The 27,752-nt window shown below is 49.1% G+C and overlaps 1 protein-coding gene across 1 annotated transcript in view; it reads left to right on the forward strand.

Moving 5' to 3' along the window:
* Nucleotides 1-2,115: 2,115 nt before the first annotated feature.
* NPR1 (natriuretic peptide receptor 1) overlaps nucleotides 2,116-27,752 on the forward strand; it is a 63,359-nt gene continuing 37,722 nt past the window's right edge. Inside the window, exons 1-2 of the mRNA XM_081173501.1 lie at nucleotides 2,116-3,398; nucleotides 26,344-26,543. Of these exons, the coding sequence (XP_081029627.1) occupies nucleotides 2,630-3,398; nucleotides 26,344-26,543 (969 nt within the window). The 5' untranslated portion in view covers nucleotides 2,116-2,629. The remainder of the gene's footprint in view (nucleotides 3,399-26,343; nucleotides 26,544-27,752) is intronic.

The raw sequence follows: 27,752 nt of genomic DNA on the forward strand, positions 1-27,752 counted from the left end.
AGAAAGAACAGAGACATTAGTTATGAGATTTAAATGTAATAGAATAAGAAATGCAAATTAAGTGAATACAGTAGATTGGGAAATTTTCAGATATGATTGATGGAAGTCAAAAAATTGTATAAGATGTAAAAGTATGTTTAATTATTGTTGAAAATGATAGTTAAAAAACTATATATAAAAGAGGGGAGAAAGAAATGATGTGTTTTACATAGAGAGGCTGTGGGGGTGTAGTGCTTAGACTAGGACCCGGGAAAAGGATCTAGGAGTCTTGGTTGACCACAAACTTGACATGAGCCAACAGTGTGACGCGGCAGCTAAAAAAGCCAATGCAATTCTGGGCTGCATCAATAGGAGTATAGCATCTAGATCAAGGGAAGTAATAGTGCCACTGTATTCTGCTCTGGTCAGACCTCACCTGGAGTACTGTGTCCAGTTCTGGGCACCACAATTCAAGAAGGACACTGACAAACTGGAACGTGTCCAGAGGAGGGCAACCAGAATGGTCAAAGGCCTGGAAACGATGCCTTATGAGGAACGGCTAAGGGAGCTGGGCATGTTTAGCCTGGAGAAGAGGAGGTTAAGGGGTGATATGATAGCCATGTTCAAATATATCAAAGGATGTCACATAGAGGAGGGAGAAAGGTTGTTTTCTGCTGCTCCAGAGAAGCGGACACGGAGCAATGGATCCAAACTACAAGAAAGAAGATTCCACCTAAACATTAGGAAGAACTTCCTGACAGTAAGAGCTGTTCGACAGTGGAATTTGCTGCCAAGGAGTGTGGTGGAGTCTCCTTCTTTGGAGGTCTTTAAGCAGAGGCTTGACAACCATATGTCAGGAGTGCTCTGATGGTGTTTCCTGCTTGGCAGGGGGTTGGACTCGATGGCCCTTGTGGTCTCTTCCAACTCTATGATTCTAGGGTTCAAATCCTGCACTCCACCAAGAAGCACTCTGTGTGTGTCCTTTGGCCAGTCTCTCTCTATCTCCTAACCTATTTCACAGGATTGTTGTGAAGAATCATAGAATCGGAAGACACCCCGAGGGTCATCTAGTCCAACCCTGTGCACTGCAGGGATCTTTTGCCCAGCGTGGGGCTCAAACCCTCGCCGGGGTTTTTGTGAAGCCCAAGGAAAAAAGAACGGGGGAGAGAAATCACACAGGCAGCCTCGAGCTATTTGGCAGAGCAGCAGGATGAAAACCTGTAGATGTCAGATCCGACTCGGTAAAATAAAACTTCAAATTGCTTGATGCTACTGGCAGGATTTTTCTTCTTCAAAATTGCACAGTGCCTGGCACTCATTTGGAGTGTTAATAACAATCATAGTTCATCAACAGTGTTCTTTGATTCGTCCTAAGTTAAAATACTGCTACCAGAAGAAATATTATTATTATTAATTACAAGAACAACAGTAACTCTTGTTATTATTCTGTTTATTATTGAATTTACGTCCGCACCTTCCTACCCATGGAGCCCAGGGTGGCAAACCTAGACTCAATTTTTTTTGTACGTGTGTGTTTTTTAATAGTTGTTTTTAATCCCCAATAATTTTACTGTTTTATTCCTTTTGCAAACCACTCGGAAGTTTTCCCCACTGCCGAGTGGTATATAACTTTTTACGAAACGAATAAACAAAACGTGCAATTAAAAAGAGAAACCCTAAGGGGCAAGCAGATTAAAACATTTCAGGATATAGTGACATTAAAAAAACTAACTAAAACAATCTAAAAATTATGGCAATTAATTTAAAAGAGGGCGGCTAATAATAACAAGAGGAGAGGATTAAAAAATCTCGGCTCTCCTCTCTCAGGCTGCTTTATTGTTCCTTGATATTTAGCTGAGCTGCTACTGACGTATTTCTTTGCATTCTCGACTCGCAGGTACATCTCCCTTCCTTTAATTCCCCCGCTTTAGGTTAAACCGCTCGGGGACTCTGCATATTAAGCGGCATATAAATATTGGCGGCGACGGCTGCGATGTCCGGACTTGAAATCCCGCAACCCGTCGTCGTGGGTCCTTTGCTGGGCGATCTTTGTTTGGAAGAATCCCGTGTTCCTGCTTTTAATGGGAAGGAGAGGGGGGTGAGTCGCGGGCAGGAAGGAGTTAAGACGCCTTGTCGGTGGTGCTGATGATCGCAGCCGCCCTGTCATTGAATGAAGAGAAGAAGAAGGAAAGAAGCAACTCTGGACCCTGCAGTTAGATAAACCTCTGCTCCTCTCTCTCTCTTTCCACTCCAGGCTGAGTTACGGCAAGGAAGGCGGCAGGCAGCGCGGGCAGAGGTGGACGCGAACTCGGGGCGGGACCCCCAACGACGGGCAGACAAGCTCAGCGAAACTCAGCACAACTTCTTGGGGAGCAGGGATTGGCAGAGGACAGCCGTGGGGTGGGTTGTGTTTTGGGGTTTTATTTGCACCGCTGGAGAGAAGAGAGTTTGCAGAGAGGTGGAAGGGAAGGGGTCAAGCGCCAAAATGCAGGGAGCTGGCACGGTGGGCATAACCGGGCACCCTTGAGAGATTGGCACGCTTTAGCACAGCACCCTGTGCCACCTGCTGCAGGGTTTTGGGCACCGGTTGGGTTTTGAAGGGGTGAGGAAGCTGGGGGCATCGGGGTGGCACCCGGGGCGAGGCCAGGGAATGAAGGCCTGGCGTCGTGGCGGCAGCGGGGTGGCCCTCTGCGGGCCGTGGCTCTGCCCCGGGACCCCTCTGAAAGCGGCGTCGCCCCACGGCCCGGCGTTCGTGTGGTGGATCCTAGTGGCCCTCTGCCAGCTGGGCCCGGCCGGCGCAGCCAACTTGACCATCGCCGTGGTGCTTCCGGAGCGCAACACCACGTACCCCTGGGCCTGGCCACGGGTGGCGCCCGCCATACGGCTCGCCGTCCTCAAGGTCAACGCTCGGCCGGACCTGCTGCCCGGCTACACCGTCCAGCTGGTCTTCGGCACCAGCGAGGACGACCACGGCGTCTGCTCGGACATCCTGGCGCCCATGTCGGCCGTGGACCTTCAGATGAGCGCCAACCCGGACCTGTTTGTGGGACCCGGTTGCGTCTACACGGCGGCTCCTGTGGCCCGCTTCACCCGGCACTGGGGGCTGCCGCTGGTGACCGCGGGGGCCGAGGCCGTGGGCTTTGCCAACAAGGCCAGCGAGTACGCCTTGACCACCCGCACTGGGCCCAGCCACGGCAAACTGGGCGAGTTTGCGGCCTACCTGAACCAGCACTTCAACTGGACGCGCCATGCCATGCTCCTCTACTGGGACAACAAAAACGATGACCGCCCCTGTTTCTTCGCCGTGGAAGGTCTGTACCTCAGGCTGCCAGCCTTGATGAACATGACGATGGAGGACATTCCTTTCCTGGGGGCGAACTACACCGCGCTGATACGCGACATCAAGCGAAAAGCCAGGAGTAAGTACAGAGTCGCTCGGCTATATCCTTGTTCCTCACCTGAGATTTGATTTTCGTACCTGTAGGGCTCACTGGGCGCATCGCCTCCACCTCAGAAGGCAGAGAGGTTCCTTGACAGTACGGTGGAGTGGTTAGAGTGTGGGGACTGGGTTCAAATCCCTGCTCCACCACGAAGCCCGCCAGGTGGGCCAGTTGCTCGATCTCAGCCTGGCCTACCTCTCAGGGTTGTTGTCCGGGCAGAATGGGGAGGGGGCAGAACGCCATGCGCTGCCTCAAGCTCCTTCCTTGGGCAGGTGGGAATGTAGTGACTGAATAAATCTCCGCATGTCCTCTTTTCGGTCTGTTCTGAGGGGAGCCCAAAATCTTGGGTGAAGTTCTGGGTGCCTCTGTGTCCCAGACACTGCTCTCTTGGTTGAGAGATGGACAGCAGAGCCTTTTCCTGGAGCCTCTGGAGTACCCAAAGTGAGTACCTCTGGGCATGTGCAGAGACTGAGAACGTTCACAGCTGCTGGGAGCCCAGCTCCTAGGAGGCACGTTTTTGTTTAGAAATGGGTTTGCCATTACCTCCTCCCTACTTTAGCAAGTGCCCCCCCTCAAGTAAATAATTTTTTGCCACTACAGATCCCCATCAACAAAACAAAACTCCTTGCCTACCTCAGCCCCACTGATTTTCCACCCCAGATTTCCCTATTCAATCTCCCTTTCTCCCTTTCCCGGGCAAGAAATCTCACCCTGCCTTCATCTGGGTGAGGCAGAACTGAGCCAGCTTTAACTGAGCCAATTTTAAACACTTCTTTTCCCTGCTGAATTTCCTACCTTCAACCCCCACCACCTCCAAGTTATACAATTTAGGGTTCCCCTTGTCCTCCCTTTGTACGTTTCATAAAATCCCAGCCTCCTTCAAGGAGCTTGGAGCCGCTTGCAAAACCCGTACTCCACATTATCCTTGCACAACAGCCCTGTGAGGTATGCCCAGGGACACCGAGGTCAAGTCAGGGATTTAATCCTGCTCCTCCCAGCCCGGTCCTCTAACCTGAGGTGGAGACCCTGCGCCTCCAGATGTTGCTAGACTCAAGTCAGGGCTGACGGGAGTTGGGGATCTAGCAACCTCTGGAGGGGCCCTGCTCTAACCACTACACCACTCTGCTCCTCCAATGCACGGGCTTATTTTGGCGGAATCCACTGCACAGATCCTTTCCTCAATCCTTGGCTAGCTGGGTGGGGGTGGAACTGAAGTTCCCCTGCGGTCGTTTCTTTATTTTGAAGCAGACACGCTCTTTTTTCATAAGCTTGGGCTGGCGTCGTGTCGGGTGGTGGAATAGCTGAGGGTCGGCGAGGGGAGACCTGCGTAGCTCAGTGGCAGGGCCTTTCCCCTTGCATACAGACGGTCGCGGGTTCAATCCCAGCATCGCCTCCGGGAATCAGATTCTGCTGGAAAATTCAGGGCAGGTAAAATAAAGTTGTTAAACTGTGGAACTCCTTTCTGCAGGAGACAGCGATGGGCATCAAAGAGGTTTGGGCAAATCCATGAAGCAGAAGGGCTACTAGCCACGATGGCTATGCTCTGGTTGGAAGCAATTATGCTTCCAAAAGCCAGTGGCCGGAAGCTGCATTAGGGAAGACGGCTCTTGTGTTCGAATCCTGCCTCCAGGCTTCCCACGGGCATTTGGGTGGCGGCTGTGGGAACAGGGCGCTGGACTCGATGGGCCTCTTTGCCCGGATCCTTATGTTCTTAAAGGAGTCTTTGACTGGGTTCGGATGGCTGCGGCACGTAGTTCTCTGTAATCCCTACACTGGCTGGCAGCAACTCTCAGGCAGGGAATCTCTCACAGCCTGGCTTGGCGATGGCGGGGATTGAACCTGGAACCTTCGGCACGGAAGGGGGAAGCTTTGTCCCTGAGCCACATCCCTTCCCCGGCAGCCTGGCTCTGTATTAAGCGTTTTCCTCTGTCCCCAAGCAGAGTAATTAATCCGGTCTCCCACGGGGGTCTCCTGCTGTCCCGCTGCGGGAGGTAAGCAAGGAAGGATTTTTCTCAGAAGAAAACAGCCTCTCCCTGCCTCTTAAATGTGTGCATGCTTAGCGTGCTGGTATGATTCCATTTCAAGAACGCAGACACACTCCTATAGGATGCATCTGCTATGGAATTTGTGGGGTCGTTCTTTTCCCTCACCAGAATCCGGCTTTGGGGCCACGCTCCTCTTTCGGCCAACAGCTTCCTCTGTCATCTGAGCCTCTCTGGTATTCGGAGGTAGACTGCCTCTGTAAATGGAGGCTTTATCTGGAGTCCACACTTAGCTATGCAGGGTGATGGATGAATGTGGGGACTGCCCTCCGTGGATCTGCGCATCTAAGTGTTTGCAGGGAATGTTTGCCGATTAGCTGCCGTTTGGGCAAGAACCCCGTTGCGTCCAGGAGGCTCACGGTTGGGGGGTGAAGGGGGCACCTCCACACACTCCCCCCTTGAAAAAACCCCTGATATAATCAGAGGTAGGCTGCTTCGAGGTTCTCTTTGAGGTGTCCCTACCTGATCTCTGCAATTACCGTATTTTTTGCTCTATAAGACTCACTTTTTCCCTCCTAAAAAGTAAGGGGAAGTGTGTGTGCGTCTTATGGAGCGAATGCAGGCTGCGCAGCTATCCCAGAAGCCAGAACAGCAAGAGGGATTGCTGCTTTCACTCTGCAGCGATCCCTCTTGCTGTTCTGGCTTCTGAGATTCAGAATATTTTTTTTCTTGTTTTCCTCCTCCAAAAACTAGGTGCGTCTTGTGGTCTGGTGCGTCTTATAGAGCGAAAAATACGGTAGATCTCCTACCAGAATGTGCCTAGTTAGTTATAGATGCACAGACATATTGTGGCGGTGAGTTCCGCAAGTTAAACCTGCATGGTGCACACGCTTTTTGTCCGGCGAACCTGCGGATATTTCCAGCTCCGCCGTCATTTGTTGATGTTTCTGTTCTCGTTTTGGGGGGGGGGGGTCTGAGCTCGCTGCTCTTAATGAAGCCTCGCTTTTCCTTTTGTGACGGGCCTGGACCTTCCTTTCCTGTTAAACAGCTGGACGCAGAAATCCAGGAGCACACGGCCTGCAAATTGGAGGGCCGGCTTTGCTCTGACCTCTGTGTGCTTTTCCGCATTGGGAGTGTGTGTGTGTTTGTGCGTTTCTGCAACTGCATGGGAGTGTCGAGCCGTGGAATAAATAGGTGAGAGTATTTTGGGTCCGGGGTGAGGGAACAGCTCCCGGCTCACTGTGTGTTTAGCTCAGTTGCCAGTCCAAGGACAAGGTGTTTTTGTAAGTTCGTACATGCCGAAAAACAGCAAACCGTGCGTGTTAACAAATTTATCTTCACATGAGAGGAAGAGCATTGCAGCCCATGAGTTGAAGTGGGAGAGACAGAGGTATTTCACTGCAAAACACACACACTCTCACCCAAATAATACACTTAAAAGGCACTTATACCGTGGTTCATGTCTGTTTTCGGTAATGGCTGGCGAACCCCAGCCAGATGAGCAGGGTAGAAATAATAAGTTGTTGTTGTTGTTGTTGTTGTTGTTGTTGTGCAAGAACCCTGAACGGCAGGCCCTTGTTCTTATTTATCCCTGCAGTGGGGATGGGGGAAAGGCCATAAAACCCACTTCGCTGCAGCCCCGTGGAATGTTTTGTGTATACATGCTCTGCACTCCTTCACAACGACCCTGGAAGGTAGGCCAGCGCTGCTTAGTTTCATCCCCGTTTTGCAGCAAGGGGGGTGGGCAGCTGAACGGGGCTGCGTGACTGAAGTTGCAGCCAAGGTCAGATTTGAACCATAGCTCATAGCTCAGGGATGTCACTGCTATGCTCGATGGTAACCTGCTTTTTTAAAAAATTATCCTTTGGTTATAAAAAGAGGGCAGAGAAAGGGATCGTGCAAGCTGCTTAGAGATGTGTTTATACAGTGGTACCTCGGGTTAAGTACTTAATTCGTTCTGGAGGTCCGTTCTTAATCTGAAACTGTTCTTAACCTGAAGCACCACTTTAGCTAATGGGGCCTCCCGCTGCCGCCGCACGATTTCTGTTCTCATCCTGAAGCAAAGTTCTTAACCCGAGGTACTATTTCTGGGTTAGTGGAGTCTGTAACCTGAAGCATATGTAACCTGAAGCGTATGTAACCTGAGGTACCACTGTATTTAGATATGTCCAGTCGGTTTGTGTGGCTCAGCACCAGAGGACCTAGATACCTGCACAAGGTCCTGGGTTCGGCTTCCGACTTCTGCACCAGAAACTGCGAAGACTCACTTGCCTGCCAGTGTATACTTGCTTAGATCTGACTTCTGGAAGGCAGCTTCCAAGTTGCTCTTGAAAGCAGACTTTTTATCCAACACCATGAGGACTAGAATCTTACATAAGTAGGGGAAGAGTTATAGGTGGGTGATAAGACTCTTTGCCTGAGAGACAGACTCTTTGCCTGAAACCCCAGAGAGCTGCTGTCGGCCAGTGCAGGCAATACTGAGCTAGATAGACCATGGGTCTGACTCAATATAAGGCAGCTAGCTATGTTCTTTATACAGTGGTACCTCAGGTTAAGTACTTAATTCATTCTGGAGATCCGTACTTAACCTGAAACTGTTCTTAACCTGAAGCACCACTTTAGCTAATGGGGCCTCCCGCTGCTGCTGTGCCGCTGCTGCGCGATTTCTGTTCTCATCCTGAAGCAAAGTTCTTAACCCGAGGTACTATTTCTGTGTTAGCGGAGTCTGTAACCTGAAGCGTATGTAACCTGAGGTACTACTGTATATATCCACCCCCATTGTATTTTACTAAATTTCAACATTTTAAACATATACGATCCAATACGCAACTGCATTTTTTCCTTTTATTTTTGTCGACTTCCCACCCCGCTTTCCATGGAGTTGTTGTTTTCCCTCTGCTGCTGAACCCTGTAAAAGACTATTAAATCATAACCACCATTCTATAATCTAGTGGCTTCTGTTGCTCGTAGTTCAAATCCTTCTCGCAAATTCATCGTGCTGTAGTATCTTAGCAGTCTGGTGGGGAAAAACATCCATTCTTCCACAAAACACTCATCAATGGAGTCTCTTAATTTTGCTGTTGATTTTGCTAATTCCACATAGCCCATTATCTTGCTTATCCGTCCTTCTTTAGTGGCGACTTCCTCCTTCCATTTCTGTGCCTAAAGAATCCAAGCTGCTGTTGTTACACATACATTAAAAACTTTAACTTTTTTCCCTGCCCCTATAATCCGCAGCTGGCTATATTCTATCGATCCAAAGGGACGTGCTGGGCTTTTCCAGCTAAAAAATTACATAAAAACTGAAGCGCTAGAGCGCTGCCTGCAAAGCACCTCTACAACCTGGCCCCAAACAAGCACTCTGCACGTGTTCTGGAGACCTGCTTCTTAGCCTCCCGTCCCAAAGCCACGGTGGGCGTTCGCTAAAGGGCTGTGCCTCAACTTTTAAGACCTTGGGGCGTTGTGCTGATCCCTGCCATGGGTGAAAGTTAATTTTTTTAAAAAGGTTGGCAGATTTTGAGAACCGTGGGGGAAGAGGCTCTTTCCACACACACCCCTCGCCCCTGCCGTCCGCCTGCCCCGGTTGCAAGAGCTGAGTTTTAATAGCAAGGGGTCCCGACCTCAGATGGGTGTTAACCGCAGCACGCCTGATAACAGCTGGGAGAGGAACAGGGACGTCTCCGCAGCGGGGTGTGGGTTTTGGAAGGCGTTTGGGGTTTCGAAAGGGGCCTTGTTCGCGGAAGAGCTTGGCTCTGCTATCTTACTTTTCCTGTCCAAGGTGGCGGGTGGAGTGGGGCTGCCCCATAGCAGGAGGGTCAGGGATTCTGGCCAAGGCAGGAGAGCTGTGTAGGGAGTAAACCTCACCCTGTGCTTGGCTCTGGCTGTCTGACTTCTCCCTCCTCTCCCAGATTGGGGGTGGGTGGGCTTCATTTGCCCCGGCACCTTTGCATTTACTGCATTTTTCGCTCTATAAGACGCACCAGACCATAAGATGCACCTAGTTTTTGGAGGGGTAAACAAGAAAAAAAAATATTCTGAATCCCAGATCTGGCTTCTGGGATAGCCTCTTGCTGTTCTGGCTTCTGGGATAGCCACGCGCAGCCTCTTCCGGACAGCGGGATGAAGGCTCCCCCTTTAAAGAGCATGCAGAGTATGTGTGCGTCTCTTGGAGGGTTTTCCCCGAGGAGGGAGAAGGGCATCCCCACAGGGCTCTTTAAAGGGAGCGCTGAGCAGAGCCTCCCGCCTGCATTCGCTCCATAAGACAAACACACATTTCCCTTTACTTTTTAGGAGGGGGAAAGTGCGTCTTATAGAGCGAAAAATATGGTATATCCCACGCCCTTTCCCCCTCCAATCCTGGCATAGCTCAGTTAGCAGAGCATAAGACTCCTATTTCCAAGGTCGTGCGGGTTGGACTTGATGACCCTCAGGGGTCCCTCGACAATTCTACGAATTCTATTTTTTTAAAAAATGATATTTATTGAGATTTTACAGACAATAAAAGGTTACAAAATTAAAAATAAGAAACAAAAAAGAATAACAGTAATAAAAGAAAAAGAGATACCAAAATACAAAAACAAAACACATAAAAAGTAAGAAAAAACTAAAAAGAAATCAATATTTTCATGTCTTATATTTCATTTACTTGTTTCCTGACCTCCTCACACCCCCCTTTTTTGTATTTCAGTTCACATAGTTAATTCAGCAAATCCTTACCCTCTATCATTTACCTTTACTCAATATCTTAACCTATTATAACTATATATTTCCAACCATTGTCAATCCGTATTGACATATTCTTGTTAATCTTTTTACCAATACCGCTTATTTTCAATCCAACATCCCTTTAACATTCATTAATTTTACAGTATTTCTGCAAGTAGTCTTTAAATTTCTTCCAGTCTTCTTCCACCGACTCTTCTCCCTGATCTCGGATTCTGCCAGTCATTTCTGCCAGTTCCATGTAGTCCATCAGACAATTCTATGAATTCTAAATCCAGGACATAAGAAGAGGATCAGGCCAATGGCTCGTCCAGTCCGGCGTCCTCTCATCACAGTGGCCAACCAGGTGCCCCAATGGGAACCCACAAGCAGGACTCAAACCCAGGACCCCTTTCCCCTCCGGAGGTTTCCAGCAACTGGTATTCAGAAGCGTTATTGCCCCCAACTGCGGAGGCAGAGCACAGCCGGCCGGGCTACCAGCCACCCATAGCCCTCAGCCGCCATGAATTTGCCTACAGCTCTTTCAAAGTCATCTAGGTTGGTAGTCAAAGGGACGCGGGTGGCGCTGTGGTCTAAACCACTGAGCCTAAGGCTTGACGATCAGAAGGTCGGCGGTTTGAATCTCCACGACGGGGGTGAGCTCCCGTTGCTCAGTCCCTGCTCCTGCCCACCTAGCAGTTTATTTCCTTGACATCTGATGGGAGGGCGTTCCACAGGGTGGGCGCCACTACTGAAAAGGCCCCTCCGCCTGGTTCCCTGTAACTTTGCTTCTCGCAATGAAGGAACCGCCAGAAGGCCCTTGGCGCTGGACCTCAGTGTCCAGGCTAAACAATGGGGGTGGAGACGCTCCTTCAGGTATACTGGACCGAGGCCATTTAGGGCTTTAAAGGTCAGCACCAACACTTTGAATTGTGCTCGGAAATGTACTGGGAACCAATGTAGGTCTCTCAGAACCAGTGTTGTATGGTCTTGGCGGCTGCTCCCAGTCACCAGTCTCGCTGCCGCATTCTGGATTAGTTGTAGTTTCCAGGTCACCTTCAAAGGTAGCCCCACGTAGAGCGCATTGCAGTAGTCCCAGCGAGAAGCGCCTTGCCCCAAAATGGCAACTAGACGTTACGTTTTGGCAACAGCAACCTTGGTTTAAGGAGCCTTTGGTGCCTAGCTTATATTTATGAGTTTCTAGCACTGTTCCTGTCACAATGCCTCTTATTCGCAGTTGATTGGGAGGTCTTGCGCAGCAGAGATTCTTCCTCTTAAGTTATTGGACTTTTTGCCATAAGGGGAGCGATGGGGAAGCTGCGCTAGAAAGTGGGGGATATAAACTTGCCTTGAGGCAACCTCACCTCACCTCCCTGCCAACAAATCAGAATGAAACCTCCTCCGACAGCTCATCCCATTGCCCTGCTCAGAAATGAAGGTGATCGCTGCATAAAGAGGTTGTCTGGAAATGCCTGCTGTCCTGCAAAGAATGGCAATACCAGATGCACATTTACGCTTGCAGTTAATTCCTGCTAGTGGGCTGCATCTGGTCGGCCACTGTGAGAACAGGACGCAGGGCTAGATCCAGCAGGTTTTGTGTGCGTGCGACACTTTTTTGAAAAGAACTGGGTATGTTTAGCCTGCAGAAGAGAAGATTTAAGAGGGGGCATGGCAGCTGCCTTCAAACAATGGGCTGTCTCTCTCACACAAGAGGCATAGCAGAGAGAACGTAAGCTGGGTCTTCCTGATACTCCGATCTGTGGTTGTTGCAATTTGCAATAAGAAGCCTGCTTCTGGTTTTCCTTCTGTGCCTCCTTGTTAAGTTGCAAATGGATGGAGAAGCGAATGTGGAAGAGGACAGGATCTCCCAGCCGCAGGGGTGCAGACCATTCAAATATGTCAGACCTGAGACCTCTACCATGTACAGAGTTCCCTGGGAAGCAGGGGATTGGCTGTAAAACTTTGGTAGCTTTGCAAGGGGAGACAGCGTCTCCTGACAACTCTCTCTCTCCCTCTCTCTTTAAAAAAAATATACTTTATTGAAATTTGTATATAACATAGATAATGTACACATTCATGAATGAACAAAAATATAAACAGAACCGTATAAACCATATACAAATAGTCTTGTATATGTTTACAAAAGATTTATGCTGTCTCTTTTTTCCCCCTTATCTTTTTACTAGCATAAATTAAAATAAATGAGAATAGGCTTCCTATCATTTCCCGGTGCATACTCTTTTTCTGATGATGAATGTACCTATCATTATTAGCTGACTCTTTCTATATTTTCTAATACATTCTTGCAATAATTTGTACCTTTTGTCTTGTTTCTTATGGGTTACTTTAGACGAGCGTCAGTCGAATGCTGCCATAGACATTATACCACTGTTATGGTTTCGTAGAGATCTCTTATATTTATCCCGTTTTTGAACAAACACTTGTCTTGTATTACCTCTCAAACTATTAGTCAATTGCGCCATTTCTGCATATTCCTGTAATTTACATTGCCAATCCGAGAATTTCCCCCTTTCCAGTTCATTGCTACCAGTGTTTGAGCATCCTTAGCAAACTAAAGCTCCCAGGATTCTTTGGAAGCCGGGAGGGTCAAAGTGGTATCTCAGTGCGCAGAGCCAGGGGAGTGGCAGTGGGACGACAAGGAGTGGTCAGAGGGAGAAAAGGGAGAAGACCGGGAGGAGGAGGCATTGGAATCTGAAAAGGCAACAGGCTTTTGTGAGCAGGGAGAGTGTGTGGCATAGAGCAGTGCAGAATTGGAGGCAGAAGCAGAGGCTGGAGAGGAGGGGGCCAAGAGGCCGAGTTGAGGCAGGCTGCCGAAGAATCCAGGAGGTCTCCCCCTCCTGCGATGGGCAGCTCTCCTCCTGCCCCCTGGTCTCCCAGAACCAGGAGAGGTGTGAAGAGGGCCGAGTACAGGCAGACAAGGCATTGGAGTCTCAGATTGCTTGGGAAGGAACTGGAGGAGGAGGAGACTTAGGGAGCTGGGGGAAGTCACAGTCCTCGCAACTCTACCGGGAAGAGCTGCTGCGCTCACTAGGCCTGGCCTCCAGAGCCGCTTTGTTTCTTTGAATAAGAGGAGAACTTCCCTGGCACTGTGTGAGTTGTTGCTAACCTGGTCCTGACAACACATAGCTTTGGAGCGTGCAGAACAAACTGCTCCTGAGTTTTCCCTACGCACCTTCTCCAAAGTGACCCCGGGAGCCCATTCTCAGTGGCCGACTCCCCTCCTTCCATTCTGATTGGCCCCAGCCAGCACAAAGGATGAGAAGACTTCTCAGTGGCTTAAAAACTGCCCTTTTATTCAGGAAACTGAGCCTATCGCTCAGTTGGGTTGCGGGTTGTGTTGCTAGAATTTGCCACAGCATCTTCCAAGTGACTCATTTCCATTTCAAATTTTTCACATATTCATCTTTATAGTTAAGTATTTTTATTTTACTTGGGGGGTTATGTGTGGATATGACCTGGACTTTTCACCTCTAGGGTGACCCTTTCTGTTTGGGGGTGGTTCCGTGCAACAAAGGACACATCCACACCAAACACGTAATGCACATTTAAAAGCACACGTTTCCACTCTCCTGGATCCCGGGAACCGTAGTTTAAGGGTGCTGGGAATTGTAGCTCTCTGGCAAGGTACCCAGGATTCTTTTTGGGGGAAGCCGCGTTCTTGGAATGCACTGTGTGGATGCGACCCAAAATAGCTGGGATCCCAGAGGTGCTTGTTTGGCCTTCCCCCTACCCCCCCAGCTCTGGCTCACTTCCACCCCCACCCCCCCTTTTTGCTCGAGATTGTTTTCTCAGCCTGGTGTAGGTCTTTGTTGTTGTCTAGGGCTGCTGCTATTTCTGGGGCTGCTCTGCGTTCCGTCAGGAATGTTCCCCGGAGTTTCTCACCGCCGAGGGAAACGTAGAGCCGGTGCCTCCGGAACGGCAATAAAACGGTTGGCCGGCGCTGCCAGGAAGGGCTCACGAGGCCTTCCTGTTCCTTAGATGGGAGATGAGTCGTAGCTCAGTGAAAGAGCACGTGCTTTGAGTGCAGAAGGTATTGGGTTCGATCCCCAGGCAGAGCTGGGAATGTCCTGTATGAAACCCTGGGCCAGGCTTCCTCAATCTCGGCCCTCCAGATGTTTTTTGAGACTACAATTCCCATCATCCCTGACCACTGGTCCTGCTAGCTAGGGATCATGGGAGTTGTAGGCCAAAAACATCTGGAGGGCTGAGGTTGAGGAAGCCTGCCCTGGACAGTTGCTGCCACTCAGTGTGTACACTATTGAGCTGGATCATGGGTAGGCAAACTAAGGCCCGGGGGCTGGATCCGGCCCAATCGCCTTCTAAATCCGGCCCGCAGACGGTCCAGGAATCAGCGTGTTTTTACATGAGTGGGATGTGTCCTTTTATTAAAAATGCACCTCTGGGTTATTTGTGGGGCCTGCCTGGTGTTTTTACATGAATACAATGTGTGCTTTTATTTAAAACGCATCTCTGGGTTATTTGTGGGGCATAGGATTCGTTCATTCCCCCCCCCATATAGTCCAGCCCCCCACAAGGTCTGAGGGACAGTGGACTGGCCCCCTGCTGAAAAAGGTTTCTGACCCCTGAGATGGATGGACCAAAGGTCTGAATTGGAATAAAGCAGCCTTCATTGGTCCTAGGAACTAACAGGTGAGCATCATCTACAGAAGCACAGGTCCCCACTTCTGAACTAACCCCATATTGCGAGCTTTGACCGGCAGGGTCTCTTCATCATCTCAGGCAGTCTTGTGCCATCAAAGGCCTGTGGCCTACCAAGGGATGGAGCTTGGTGGCACATCGCCTGCCTTGCTTGCAGAAGGCCTCGGGTTCAATATCTGATAACTTTAAGCAATAAGCTGATAACCTTGTGGAGGACACTCCAGGCTTCTTCTAAAGCTTATCTTGAACCAGAAGAAGAACCAAAGCTCTCCACTCCTCCCCGGATATAAATAGACCTTTGCTTGTAAACTGCACCACCTATCCCTGGGCCAAAGGTCAGTGCCGGGTGGGTGGGTGGGTGTATCCCTCTTCTCTGAACGCAACTTGTGGAAGGCTGTCTTCCGCCAGTCGTTTTACTCTGCAATTGTTCTGTTTCCCCACATGTTTGGAGGCCAGAAGGACGTGTTGTTGTTGTGTTGTTGTTTGAAACGAACAGCAGAAAACGGGAGGGGCCACACTAGCGATATCCCCCACATCTGAATATGGATGGATGGCGGCTAACAGATTGAGGTTGAATCCTGACAAGACAGAAGTACAGTGGTGCCTCGCAAGACGAAAAAAATCCGTTCTGTGATTCTCTTCGTCTAGCGGTTTTTTCGTCTTGCGAAGCAAGCCCATTGACGGATTAGCGGATTAGCGCTATTAGCGCTTTTAGCGGCTTTTAACGGCTTATCTGCTGATCGGATCAGCTGATAAGCGGCTTAGCGGCTTAGAAAAAGGGGGGAAGGAAAAAAAAACCAGCAGGAACTAGCAAGACATTGCCGTCTTGCAAAGCAAGCCCATAGGAGATTCGTTTTGCGAAGCACCTCCAAAACGGAAAACTCTTTCATCTAGCGAGTTTTCCGTCTTGCGAGGCATTCGTCTTGCGGGGCACCACTGTACTGTTTTTGGGGGACAGGGGGTAAGCAGGTGTGGAGGACTCCCTGGTCCTGAATGGGGCAACTGTGCCCCTGAAGGACCAGGTGCGCAGCCTGGGAGTCATTCTGGACTCACAGCTGTCCACGGAGGCGCAGGTCAATTATGTGTCCAGGGCGGCTGTCTACCAGCTCCATCTGGTACGCAGGCTGAGACCCTACCTGCCCGCGGACTGCTTCGCCAGAGTGGTGCATGCTCTGGTTATCTCCCGCTTGGACTACCGCAATGCGCTCTACGTGGGGCTACTTTTGTATTTTTTTTTTGTTTTTTAAATGATATTTATTACGTTTTCAACATTTTCAACACTACAAACAAAAAAAAGAAAAAACAATACAAATACAATACAAAAACGCTACATGGACTAACAAAACAAAGCAAAAACCAACAAAAACAATTTTAAAACACCTCAAACATATTCAATATCTTATATTTCATTCACTTATTTCCAGCGACCTCCTCACACCTCCCTTTTTGTATTCCACTTCTATTAATTGTTTCAGCAATTCCTTTCCATCTTACTCTGTTTTCTATCCTATAATTATCTTAACACATTCTTGCCTTATTTTTCCTTTAATTTTCTATTAATCTATTTATACTTAATTCCTTATGACATTTCTACTAAAGCCATATAACTTCATTCCAACATTTTTCTAACATTCCTTAATTTTACAATATTTCTATAAATAGTCTTTAAACTTTTTCCAATCTTCTTCCACCGACTCTTCTCCCTGGTCTCGGATCTTGCCAGTCATTTCTGCCAGTTCCATATAGTCCATCAACTTCGTCTGCCATTGTCCAACACTTCAGTGTTTTCAAGAAGCAGCCATTCTCTCAACCAGCAAAAAGCAGATGGTTCACAATGAAATTTAAAGGTCTGGCAGGGCAGGTCCACCTCCTTCTTTGGCATCCATCAATATCTTAAGTTTTACTCGAGGCTTCCTGCCCTGCCAAACAACTCTAAAAACATCCCTCTGCCACCTCCTGAAACAATCCATCCCATCCAAAGCTTGCAATGTTTGAAACAAAAGCAACATCCCCAGCAACACAGCAGCCCTCATCCCCACCACAGTAACTCGGCCCAACAGTAACAACTTCTGATTTGTCCATATTTCCAAATCCCCCTTCTCTTTAATCCAACATCCTTCACAGTTATCCTTAAACAGATTCACATTTTTGGCAGTCATTCCAAGCACAATTCAAAGTGTTGGTGCTGACCTTTAAAGCCCTAAACGGCCTCGGCCCAGTATACCTGAAGGAGCGTCTCCACCCCCATCATTCTGCCCGGACGCTGAGGTCCAGCTCTGAGGGCCTTCTGGCAGTTCCCTCCCTGCAAGAAGTGAGGTTACAGGGAACCAGGCAGAGGGCCTTCTCGGTAGTGGCACCTGCCCTGTGGAATGCCCTCCCACCAGATGTCAAATAAATAAACAACTATCTGATGTTTAGAAGACATCTGAAGGCAGCCCTGTTTAGGGGAGTATTTAATGACTGACATTTTAATGTACAGTGGTACCTCGGGTTAAGAACATAATTCGTTCCGGAGGTCCGTTCTTAACCTGAAACTGTTTTTAACCTGAGGTACCCCTTTAGCTAATGGGGCCTCCTGCTGCCGCTGTGCGATTTCTGTTCTCATCCTGAAGCAAAGTTCTTAACCCGAGGTACTATTTCTGGGTTAGCGGAGTCTGCAGCCTGAAGCATCTGTAGCCCGAGGTACCACTGTATTTTTAATCTTTTGTTGGAAGGGGTATACAGTGGTGCCCCGCAAGACGAATGCCTCGCAAGACAGAAAACCCGCTAGACGAAAGGGTTTTCCGTTTTTGAGCTGCTTCGCAAGACGATTTCCCCTATGGGCTTGCTTTGCAAGACGAAAACGTCTTGCGAGTGTTCCACTTTTTCCGCTTTCCCCCCCTTTTTCTAAGCCGCTAAGCCGCTAATAGCCTTTTTGCTGCTAATCCGCTAAGCCTTTAATAGCCGCTAAGCCTTTAATAGCCGCTAAACCGCTAATAGCGCTAATCTGCTAAGCCGCTAATAGGGTTGCTTCGCAAGATGAAAAAAACGCTAGACGAAGAGACTCGCGGAACGGATTAATTTCGTCTTGCGAGGCACCACTGTAAATACTAAATTATTATTATGAATATCCCCCCGTGTCTGAATGCACCCCAGTAAAGTGGAATGATTGGTATTATTGCATCAACTGCTAAAGTGGAATGATGCTTGGAAGGTGCAAGTCACTGGAGCAACAAGAGACAAGCCTGTACAAGACATAAGATACTTGAAGGCATCATGTCTCTCTTTAAAACCTTCGATTCTCCCGGCTATTGAGCGCTGGGGTCTTCCCCTCTGGACAGTTTGCTAGTGCCCTCCTTAAAGTCCTGCATTTCATGGGGTCTGGCTAGATGTCCCCTGGGGTCCCCCTTCCAACTCTACGATTCGATGTGGTGCCCACAGCTGGGCACAGCAAATCCCAGATGCAGCCTGAAAAGTGTAGCATGATTTATTCTGTCTCTTATAAGAAAAAAAAAAACTGCTCCTTTTCCCTTATGGGGGTACCCAAGAGCCTATATAGAGTCCTTATGTAGGTTCTCTATCGGGAGCAGTGGTGTAGCGTGGGGGGGAAGGGGGGGCCGGCCGCACCGGGCGCAACATCTGGGGGTTAGGGTTAGGGGGCGCAAATCCACAGGTTAGGGGGCGCAAATTACTTGCCTTGCCCCGGGTGCTGACAACCCACGCTACGCCACTGATCGGGAGGAGAAAATAACAGAGGCCAAGCAGAGAATATTGAGAAGCAAAGCGGCTAGTAAGCCTGATCTTTATTAAACTGTTGCAACAGGGTCCCCACTCACCACACACAGGAGGAAGTAGGAACCCAGAACAATGGTGTGCAAGCCCTTATATAGACTTTTGAAATTGCCCACCCTCTAGCTCAAGACCACCTCCCCAATACATCATACATACATCACAGAAGAGGCGGTCTACAGCAGAAATAGATCACAGGAGGCGGTCTACTGCAGAAAACCTGTCTGCCAGGGTACCTGATAATGGTCACTGATTGTATTACTTGGGCAATCTGGCCATTCTTTTGTGATGGTAAACACTCAGTTCCTGAATCCAGATCACAGGCTCACCCTATTCATACACAGATACACCCTTAAGACAGGATTTGTGAGCAAAGAGACAATGGGGAGGTTTTCCCATTTCCTTCCTCCTTGCAGAGGAAGATTTGAGATCAATTTGGGAGAGTCAAAATGGCTTCACGATCGTTCTCCTATACTATTTCAGACAAGTGGTTTATATTTTATATCTTAGACCTTGTAATTCTCATAACAGTCTCCAATATTGCATTTGGGTGCGACTGGATTCTTCAAGCAGAGGTGCAACAGATTGACTCGCCTTTGGGGGAAGGAGCTTCCCTGTTGTGTCTCTGTACGTGTCACTGATCTGGGCTGAATCCCTGCTTGAGAACAGAGATTCGGACCGAAAATACTAAGTACCGTCGCTCCTCTGAGGCCCAGGTGTCCCCCATTCTCCCACATGATTGCATTTCAACAAAAATGTTCTTTTTTAGAGCCAACAATGTTTCAGTGTTAGAGCAGTGCTTCTCAAAGGGTGTGGCAGTAGAGGCTGGGAAGATTCAAGGACAATCACAGAAACATTTAAACATTTCAGTGCAGCGTAGTATAGTATCAATATAAATATATTTTTTATTTGCAGAAAGTGGAGAGATATCTTTTGGAAACGAGAGCATCAAAAGATATTTCAAGCTCACACCTCTCATTGTAAGCATGCTTAAGGTACTTATGCAAGAGGCTTCTTTATAATTATATTTTGGGAATGACTCGTGTTCTTGTGTAGCTGCGTCGCGTTATCCTTTCTAGATGTCCCATGATAAAGCAGTTGTGTTCTATGCTATAACTCAAACCCCACGTTGGGCAAAAAATTCCTGGACTAGACCATGGGTAGGCAAACTAAGACCTGGGGCCCGGATCCAGCCCAATCGCCTTCTCAATCCGGCCCACGGACGGTCCGGGAATCAGTGTGTTTTTACATGAGTAGAATGTGTCCTTTTATTCAAAATGCATCTCCGGGTTATTTGTGGGGCATAGGGATTCATTCATTCCCCCCAAAAAAAATATAGTCCAGCCCCCCACAAAGTCTGAGGGACAGTGGACCAACCCCCTGCTGAAAAAGTTTGCTGACCCCTGGACTAGATGACCCTTGTAGTCAGCCTTCCAACCCTTTTTCTAAATAAATAGTTTTATTAAAGATTTTATTGGTTTACAAAAGTACACACCTTCGATTCTGTGTTTCTACGATGCAAAAAGGCCTGGAAACGATGCCTTATGAGGAACGGCTAAGGGAGCTGGGCATGTTTAGCCTGGAGAAGAGGAGGTTAAGGGGTGATATGAAAGCCATGTTCAAATATATAAAAGGATGTCACACAGAGGAGGGAGAAAGGTTGTTTTCTGCTGCTCCAGAGAAGCGGACACGGAGCAATGGATCCAAACTACAAGAAAGAAGATTCCACCTAAACATTAGGAAGAACTTCCTGACAGTAAGAGCTGTTTGACAGTGGAATTTGCTGCCAAGGAGTGTGGTGGAGTCTCCTCTTTTGGAGGTCTTTAAGCAGAGGCTTGACAACCATATGTCAGGAGTGCTCTGATGGTGTTTCCTGCTTGGCAGGGGGTTGGACTCGATGGCCCTTGTGGTCTCTTCCAACTCTATGATTCTATGATTCTATGAAAAGAGAACGCTGCTGCCGGCCTGAGTAGGCAGCACTATGCGAGGTGGACCTGTGGCCCGACTCACAAGAATAAGCCAAGGCACAGGAGCCCTTTCCCAACTGGGAGAAAAAAGGCGACAGGACTTTCTGTGCCCAACTGAAGGCGGAAGCAGTGGTGGCGAAGGGCAGGGTGTCCAGGGCTTAGTCTGGGCTGCTTTCACTAATTTTCACCCTCTCTTGGGCCCCCGGCCAAGAGACATCCTGTTATTTTCCTGCTGAGCGTCCTTCCCGCCCGATCTCCCCCCCTTCCACCGGCTCCTGAGGTCAAGGGGCGCGTTCTGTCCACGGGGAGGGGTCACCGCCGCAAGCTTGGCCCCCCTGAGCCAGCGTTTTCCTGTTTTGCTGAGTCGTCGTTTCCTGATCCTGGTCGGACAGAGCATTTATTTCAGAGTGCGGTTCAGTGACGAGGACTGGCCTCCATCCTTAGGTGCCTTTGTCCTGGGCCCCATCCCAAAGGGAGAACGTGTGATGGCCTGGGATTTGGATGTTGAACCTGAGGAATCCCAGCCTACACAGGATTCCCCGTGAAATATACTCAGAGTCGAGTGTGGATTTTATGCTCTTTATTCAGCTCATTGTAGTGAGGAATGAAAGCTCCCCCAAGATATCTGCTTTATATACAGTGGTGCCCCACAAGACGAATGCCTCGCAAGACGAAAAACTCACTAGACGAAAGGGTTTTGCGGTTTTTGAGCTGCTTCGCAAGACGAATTTCCCTATGGGCTTGCTTCGCAAGACGAAAACGTCTTGCGTTTTTTGCAAGTTTGTTTCCTTTTTCTTAACACCGTTAATACAGTTGCGACTTGACTTCGAGCAGCAACTCATAGAACGCGGTGTGGTAGCCTTTTTTTGAGGTTTTTGGTGATTTTTGAAGCTTTTCCAAAACTTTTCCGACACCGTGCTTCGCAAGACGAAAAAATCGCAAGACGAAAAAACTCGCAGAACGAATTTATTTCGTCTTGCGAGGCACCACTGTACATTATTTACACAGTGGGCCGCACGTGATTGGCTAATTCTGGGATTCTCCTGTAGGCTAATCAGGTTGCGGATTCACTTCCACCTGGAGTTGGATTGGGTGGCTCCTGCGGACCAATCATACTGCTGCATTGTTCTAGGACCAATCAGATTGCTGCATTCTTGACCTTATTGTTCTAGGACCAATCAGACTGCTGCCTTTTGGATCCTATTCAACTCAGTACATAACACCTCGCCTCCAGCACCAGCTGAGCTGGGGCTGGGGCATGAGTCTGAGGGTCCTCACCTGTGCTGGATCCTCAGGTGCAGGCACCAGCTGAGTCTGCTCTGGCCCCTGAGGGGATGGAGGACCCATTGCCTGCAGGTGCTCCACTCTCAGCCCCATCAGAGGAAGCTGAGGTTGCCTCTGGATCCGGTAACCCTCCAGTCTCTCCTGAGCTGCAGAGGCTCAGGGCAGAGAGGCGGAGGGAACTAAGTTCTCGCAGAAGGAGTGCTCACCTCCAGGCCAGGAGAGGCAAGTCACCTGAGGATCGGGGCCGCCCTATGCCTTGGGGCAGATAAAAGCCAGTCAGCCCCAGTCCCAGGTTGCGGGAGCAACATTGTTGGTTGCTAGTTCCTGCCTGAACCCTGTCCTGCTTTCCTGCAAGAGCTCCTGACCTGCCCTGGCTCCCTGCTTGCAGGCCTGTTCCTGACTTCACCCGACTCCCTGCCCTGCACCCAGCTTCAGCTGCTACAGACTGCCTCCATGTTGTGCCTTTGACCACAGACCAGACTTGGACCTCGCCTCTCGGTTAGCCCACAGGACCAGCACAGAAAGCAGACTTGTGCATATTAGCACCTATCTCAGAGACTCACCTGTTTCCCACTGCCAACTCCCCAAATCTTTTCTCTCTCTGCTGCGGCCTGCAGGTTCATTGACTCTGCAGCCGGTTCTCTTCCGGTGATTTATCAGCCCATTTATCTCTTGTTTATCAGTCTATTATTATTGTTGTTGTTGTTGTTGTTGTTGTTGTTGTTGTTGTTGTTGTTGTTGTTGGAGTTATTTTTCTTAACAGCAGCAACACAAAAGTTCCAGCATAACAAACAGAAGAGAAACCACAAATCGAACATTTTAGCCTCGCAGTCCGGAAGCGCAAAAGTACGAAAACACAGCGCAGCTCCAAAGGGATAATGAAGGATTAACTCCTGCAAAGATCCCCTTAAAAATTAATAGCTAAAAAAAAAAAAAAAAAAAGCGTTTCCCCACCTGTGAGTTCCTTTTTTGCTGAGAATAAAGGTTCTTTATAGGTTTGCATAGACTGGTCGCCCAGAGCGATCATGCGCCTCAACATTTTGTAGAAGAAATAAAATCATGGCATATATGGAAGGGGGGGAAATGTCATTTCAGCTCTGTTCAGTTTGTGAGAGATCTTTTCCAGCTGGGCAATCTGCCAACCCCTTGAATGCCAGCAATCAAAATCATTAATATTAAAGCTCTCCTGGGATTTGGCAATACAGCCTTGTAAGATAAGAGAAATAAGTTATTTGCTTTTCAAATCTGTTTTCCATATAAAGGTAAAGGGACCCCTGACCATTAGGTCCAGTCATGACCGACTCTGGTGTTGCAGCGCTCATCTCACTTTATTGGCCGAGGGAGCCGGAGTACAGCTTCCGGGTCATGTGGCCAGCATGACTAAGCTGCTTCTGGCGAACCAGAGCAGCGCACGGAAAGGCCGTTTACCTTCCCGCCGGAGTGGCACCTATTTATCTACTTGCACTTTGACGTGCTTTCGAACTGCTAGGTTGGCAGGAGCAGGGACCGAACAGCGGGAGCTCACCGCGTCGCAGGGATTTGAACCGCCGACCTTCTGATCGGCAAGTCCTAGGCTCTGTGGTTTAACCCACAGCACCACCCGCGTCCAGATACTGGGGTTTCAGAACCCCAAATTTTGCCCTCTTTTCTTGCCCTCATGACAGGACAATCCGTTTGGATCTGATTGCAGAGGCGTGCGAGAGAATACCTTTCAGAGGCTGAGTGAGGGAACGCTGCTCATGCAGAGAGGCAACAGGGAGACTCCCTTGAGGACTAGCGCCTTATTATTATTTATTCCATTTAGGATTTCAAGGTGGCATACGTGGGTCCTCCTCCCCCATTTCCTCCTCACAACAACCCTGTGAGGTAGGTCAGGCTAAGAGATGGTGATTGACCCAAGCTCACACCCAGCACGCTTTCTGGCTGACTAGAGATTCGAACCCTGCTCTCCCAAGCCCTAGTCCCAGTGGCGTAGCGTGGGGGGTGCAGGGGGGGCCGGCCGCACCGGGCGCAACATCTGGGGGTTAGGGTTAGGGGGCGCAAATCCACGGGTTAGGGGGCGCAAATCCACGGGTTGGGCGCAAATTACTTGCCTTGCCCCGGGTGCTGACAACCCATGCTACGCCACTGCCTAGTCCTTCCTGTGTGCTCCAAACGCAAATCAGCAAAGGGGAGAGACGGTCTCTTGATGGATGCCTTATTTGTACTCCTTTCGCTCCAGTTTGCTCTCTTCTTTTCCCCCCTCTCTGACGAGGGCCTGGCAAGAGGAGAAGAATCTGATCAAGAAATGGGAAGGGCCTTTTTAATGCAGACAGACAGCTCTCCTTTCGCAACCTCCCGGAGGTGCCGATGGCTCCCAGCGGAGAGGATTTGGCTGCCGACTTGGGTGTGCGCAGCCCAGCTTATTTATTTTTTAGGAGGAGCAGGGAGGGTGGAAGAAAAATGGCTGTTTTTTGTACAGTGGTACCTTGGTTCTCAAACGCCTTGGTACTCAACAACACCCAAACACTGCAAACCCAGAAGTACCATATTTTTCTGTGAATAAGACTATATTTTTGAAGTTTAAAATAAGGGGTCGTCTCATACACGGATAGTGCATACTGCATTTTCTTAATTTTGAGTCCCCCCAAAATAGGGGGCGTCTTATACACGTATTTGTGTGTGTTATACACGGAAAAATACGGTAAGTGTTCCGGTTTGTGAACTTTCTTCAGAAGCCGAACGTGCTCTGTTTTGAGTCTTATGTTTCTGTTTTAAGTGCCACACTTCCGTTTTGAGTGTTACGCTGAGGTCTGTTTGTTTTTGCTATTTATTTTGCCTTTTTGTTTCTGCCTTTTTGTTTTTGTTTTGTTTTTGTGACTTTATGGAACTCAGTTCAGCTACTGGTTGATTGATTGATTGATTGATTGTGTGATTGCAGTGCTGTACATTGTTTATTGCTTTCATTTTATAGATCAGTGGTCTCATTATATAATAAAATTCATGTTAAATTGCTGTTTGAGGGGTTGTTTTTAAAAGTCTGGAATGGATTAATCTGTTTTGCATTACTTTCTATGGGAAAGCACGCCTTGGTTTGGGGACGCTTTGGTTTTGGAACGGATTAAGTTTGAGAACCAAGGTACCACTGTATTTCCAACTCAGCAAGGATGGAAAATAGGGGAAAATGTGTGCACAACCCCTGAGATGGCGGGGATTTGATCTCTCAGAGTTGACGGGAAAGTGTGTGTGTAGAGGGGACATTCCAGTGTATTATGATCTGTTTGCAGGCAGCTTTCCGGACCTTTCTATAAAAGAACCTGCCAGGATTATCTTAGATACAGGATGTGAAATGTGACTTGTTTCACACTGAAAGGCGAACCTGAGTTTCTGAAACAGTTTGAGAACCAAAAGCGATTTTGCAGTTTCTCCAGCTAAGTAATGGGTATAGAAATGGATAAAAAAGGTAAAGGTAAAGGGACCCCTGACCATTAGGTCCAGTCGTGGCCGACTCTGGGGTTGCGGTGCTCATCTTGCTTTACTGGCCGAGGGAGCCGGCGTACAGCTTCCGGGTCATGTGGCTAGCATGACTAAGACACTTCTGGCGAACCAGAGCAGTGCACGGAAACGCCGTTTACCTTCCCGCTGGAGTGGTACCTATTTATCAAATCCAGGTCTCAGGCGGACCCTATTCCTATGCAAATGATGCCCTTAAGACAGGAGCTGAAGGATTTGTAAGTGAAAAGAACCATTGGGAGAGGTTTTTCTAAGATATTTCCTTCTGCAGAGGAAATATTTGGGGTCATTAAGAGTCAAGATGGCTTCAGGATTGCTGTTCTATTTCAGACATGTGGTTTATGTACTTATGGATGTATTCTTAAAGGTAAAGGGACCTCTGACCGTTAGGTCCAGTTGCGGACGACTCTGGGGTTGCGGTGCTCATCTTGCTTTATTGGCCGAGGGAGCCGACGTTTGTCCGCAGACAGCTTCCAGGTCATGTGGCTGGCGAAACCAGAGCAGCGCACAGAAATGCCATTTACCTTTCCGCCAGAGCGGTACCTATTTATCTACTTGCACTTTGACATGCTTTCGAATGGCTAGGCGGGCAGGAGCTGTGCCATTATAAAAAGAAATACTGTATTTTTTGTTCTATAAGACTCACTTTTTCCCTCCTAAAAAGTAAGGGGAAATGTGTGTGCGTCTTATGGAGCGAATGCAGGCTGCGCAGCTATCCCAGAAGCCAGAACAGCAAGAGGGATCACTGCTTTCGCTGCGCAGCGATCCCTCTTGCTGTTCTGGCTTCTGAGATTCAGAATATTTTTTTTCTTGTTTTCCTCCTCCAAAAACTAGGTGCGTCTTGTGGTCTGGTGCGTCTTATAGAGCGAAAAATACGGTAACTAAATTTAAAGAATGAAATGAAATGAAATAACCCAACATGTTAGTGATTTGCTTTCTCTCGTCCCAAAGCGGGGTGCCTCCTTCCACATTTCCCACCCCGGTGTCTCGAGACACCTTTGCAACCGTAGCGGCCGCCCTGTTCACAGCCTTCCTTTCTCTGCCTTGCAGTTGTGTTCGTCTGCTGCGCCCCCGACATCTTCCGCGAGCTCATGGTCCACGCGCATCGCGAGGGGCTCGCCGCGGGCGAATACGCCTTCCTCTACATCGACCTCTTTGGGGCGAGCCTGCAGAGCTCCACATTCCCTGACCGGCAGCTCCCCTGGCGACGGGGCGACGGGAACGACACCGTTGCCCGCGAGGCCTACAAGGTAAGGGTCCTGTGCAGTCGTCAACGCCACCCTGGCGGGCGGTCCCTTCTCCATCGCGTGTGTTTTGAGCTGAAACGAATATGCATTTGTACGTATTTGTCAGCGTTTGTCCATTCTTTGCCCCCCGCAGTGCGGACTTCTGGGTTGTAGGCAATTAAGCCCCTCTCAGAGTGGAAACCCGCTGAGATTAATGGCCATTTTGACACCGTACATTTAAAGCACTGCAATGCCACTTTAAACCTGGGAAGAGGAATTGATTGTGAAGCCACCTCTGTGAGTTGTAGCTTTGTGAAGGGGAATGGGGGAGTCTCCTAGCAACCCTCAGCACCCTTAACAAACTACAGCTCCCATAATTCTTTGGGGGAAGCCATGGCAATTAAGCCCCACTCAAAGTAGAGACCCATTGAAATTAATGGACTGAACATTCACACCATGCATTTAAGAGTGCTCTGATATCACTTTAAACAGCCATCGCTCTCCCCCCCCCAATGAATACTGGGAATGGTAGTTTGTTAAAGGGTGCTGAGGATTATTAGGAGGCCCCCTATTTCCCTCACAGAGCTATAGTTCCCAGAGTTCCCTGGGACTGATGGATAAACCGTGTTGGGAATTGTAGCCTTTTACTAGGCGGTGTGTGGAAAATTCTGACTTTTCCTGGTGTGTCCCTCTGTTCAATGTCAGGGTCCCATCTGCTGCTCCGCCCACTTTGCCTCTGGACCCGCCCACGATGGAATGTGGCCCTCGGGCCCTCTCTAACTGGCCCTTGGGCCTCTGTGTGCCATATGTCCTACTCCCCATGCAAAAGAAGGGAGACCTCTGGCTGAATATAGCCTTCAGTTACCCTGCCCACCACAGGCATGCGGCCCCTGGAAGGTCACTGATGAGGGGAAGCGGCCCTCGGGCTGGAAAAAAAAGCCAAGCGGCGGGCAGAAATTCAACCGGGGAAGCTTCTTCCTGGCAATGGCAGGTGACAGGGAAAGCTGGACTTCTGGAACTTCTGCCGGTCAGGAAGCCGTTAAAAGGCGCAGATGCTTTGCCAGGAAGCGGCCGCCGAGAGAGAAAGAGAGAAACATGGCCATTGTGCCAAGAACACCTGGCAGAGGAGGCCCTGCGGAGGTTGCTGCGCTTCCGTGGGGGAACTGCGAGTGCCTGGCGGGGATCCCAGCGCCTTGGGAGCATCAGGGACGGGCATGACAATGAGGCTTTGTG

The sequence above is a fragment of the Podarcis bocagei genome (genome assembly GCF_964188305.1).
Source record: "Podarcis bocagei genome assembly, chromosome: 16".
Taxonomy (NCBI): Eukaryota; Metazoa; Chordata; class Lepidosauria; order Squamata; family Lacertidae; genus Podarcis; species Podarcis bocagei.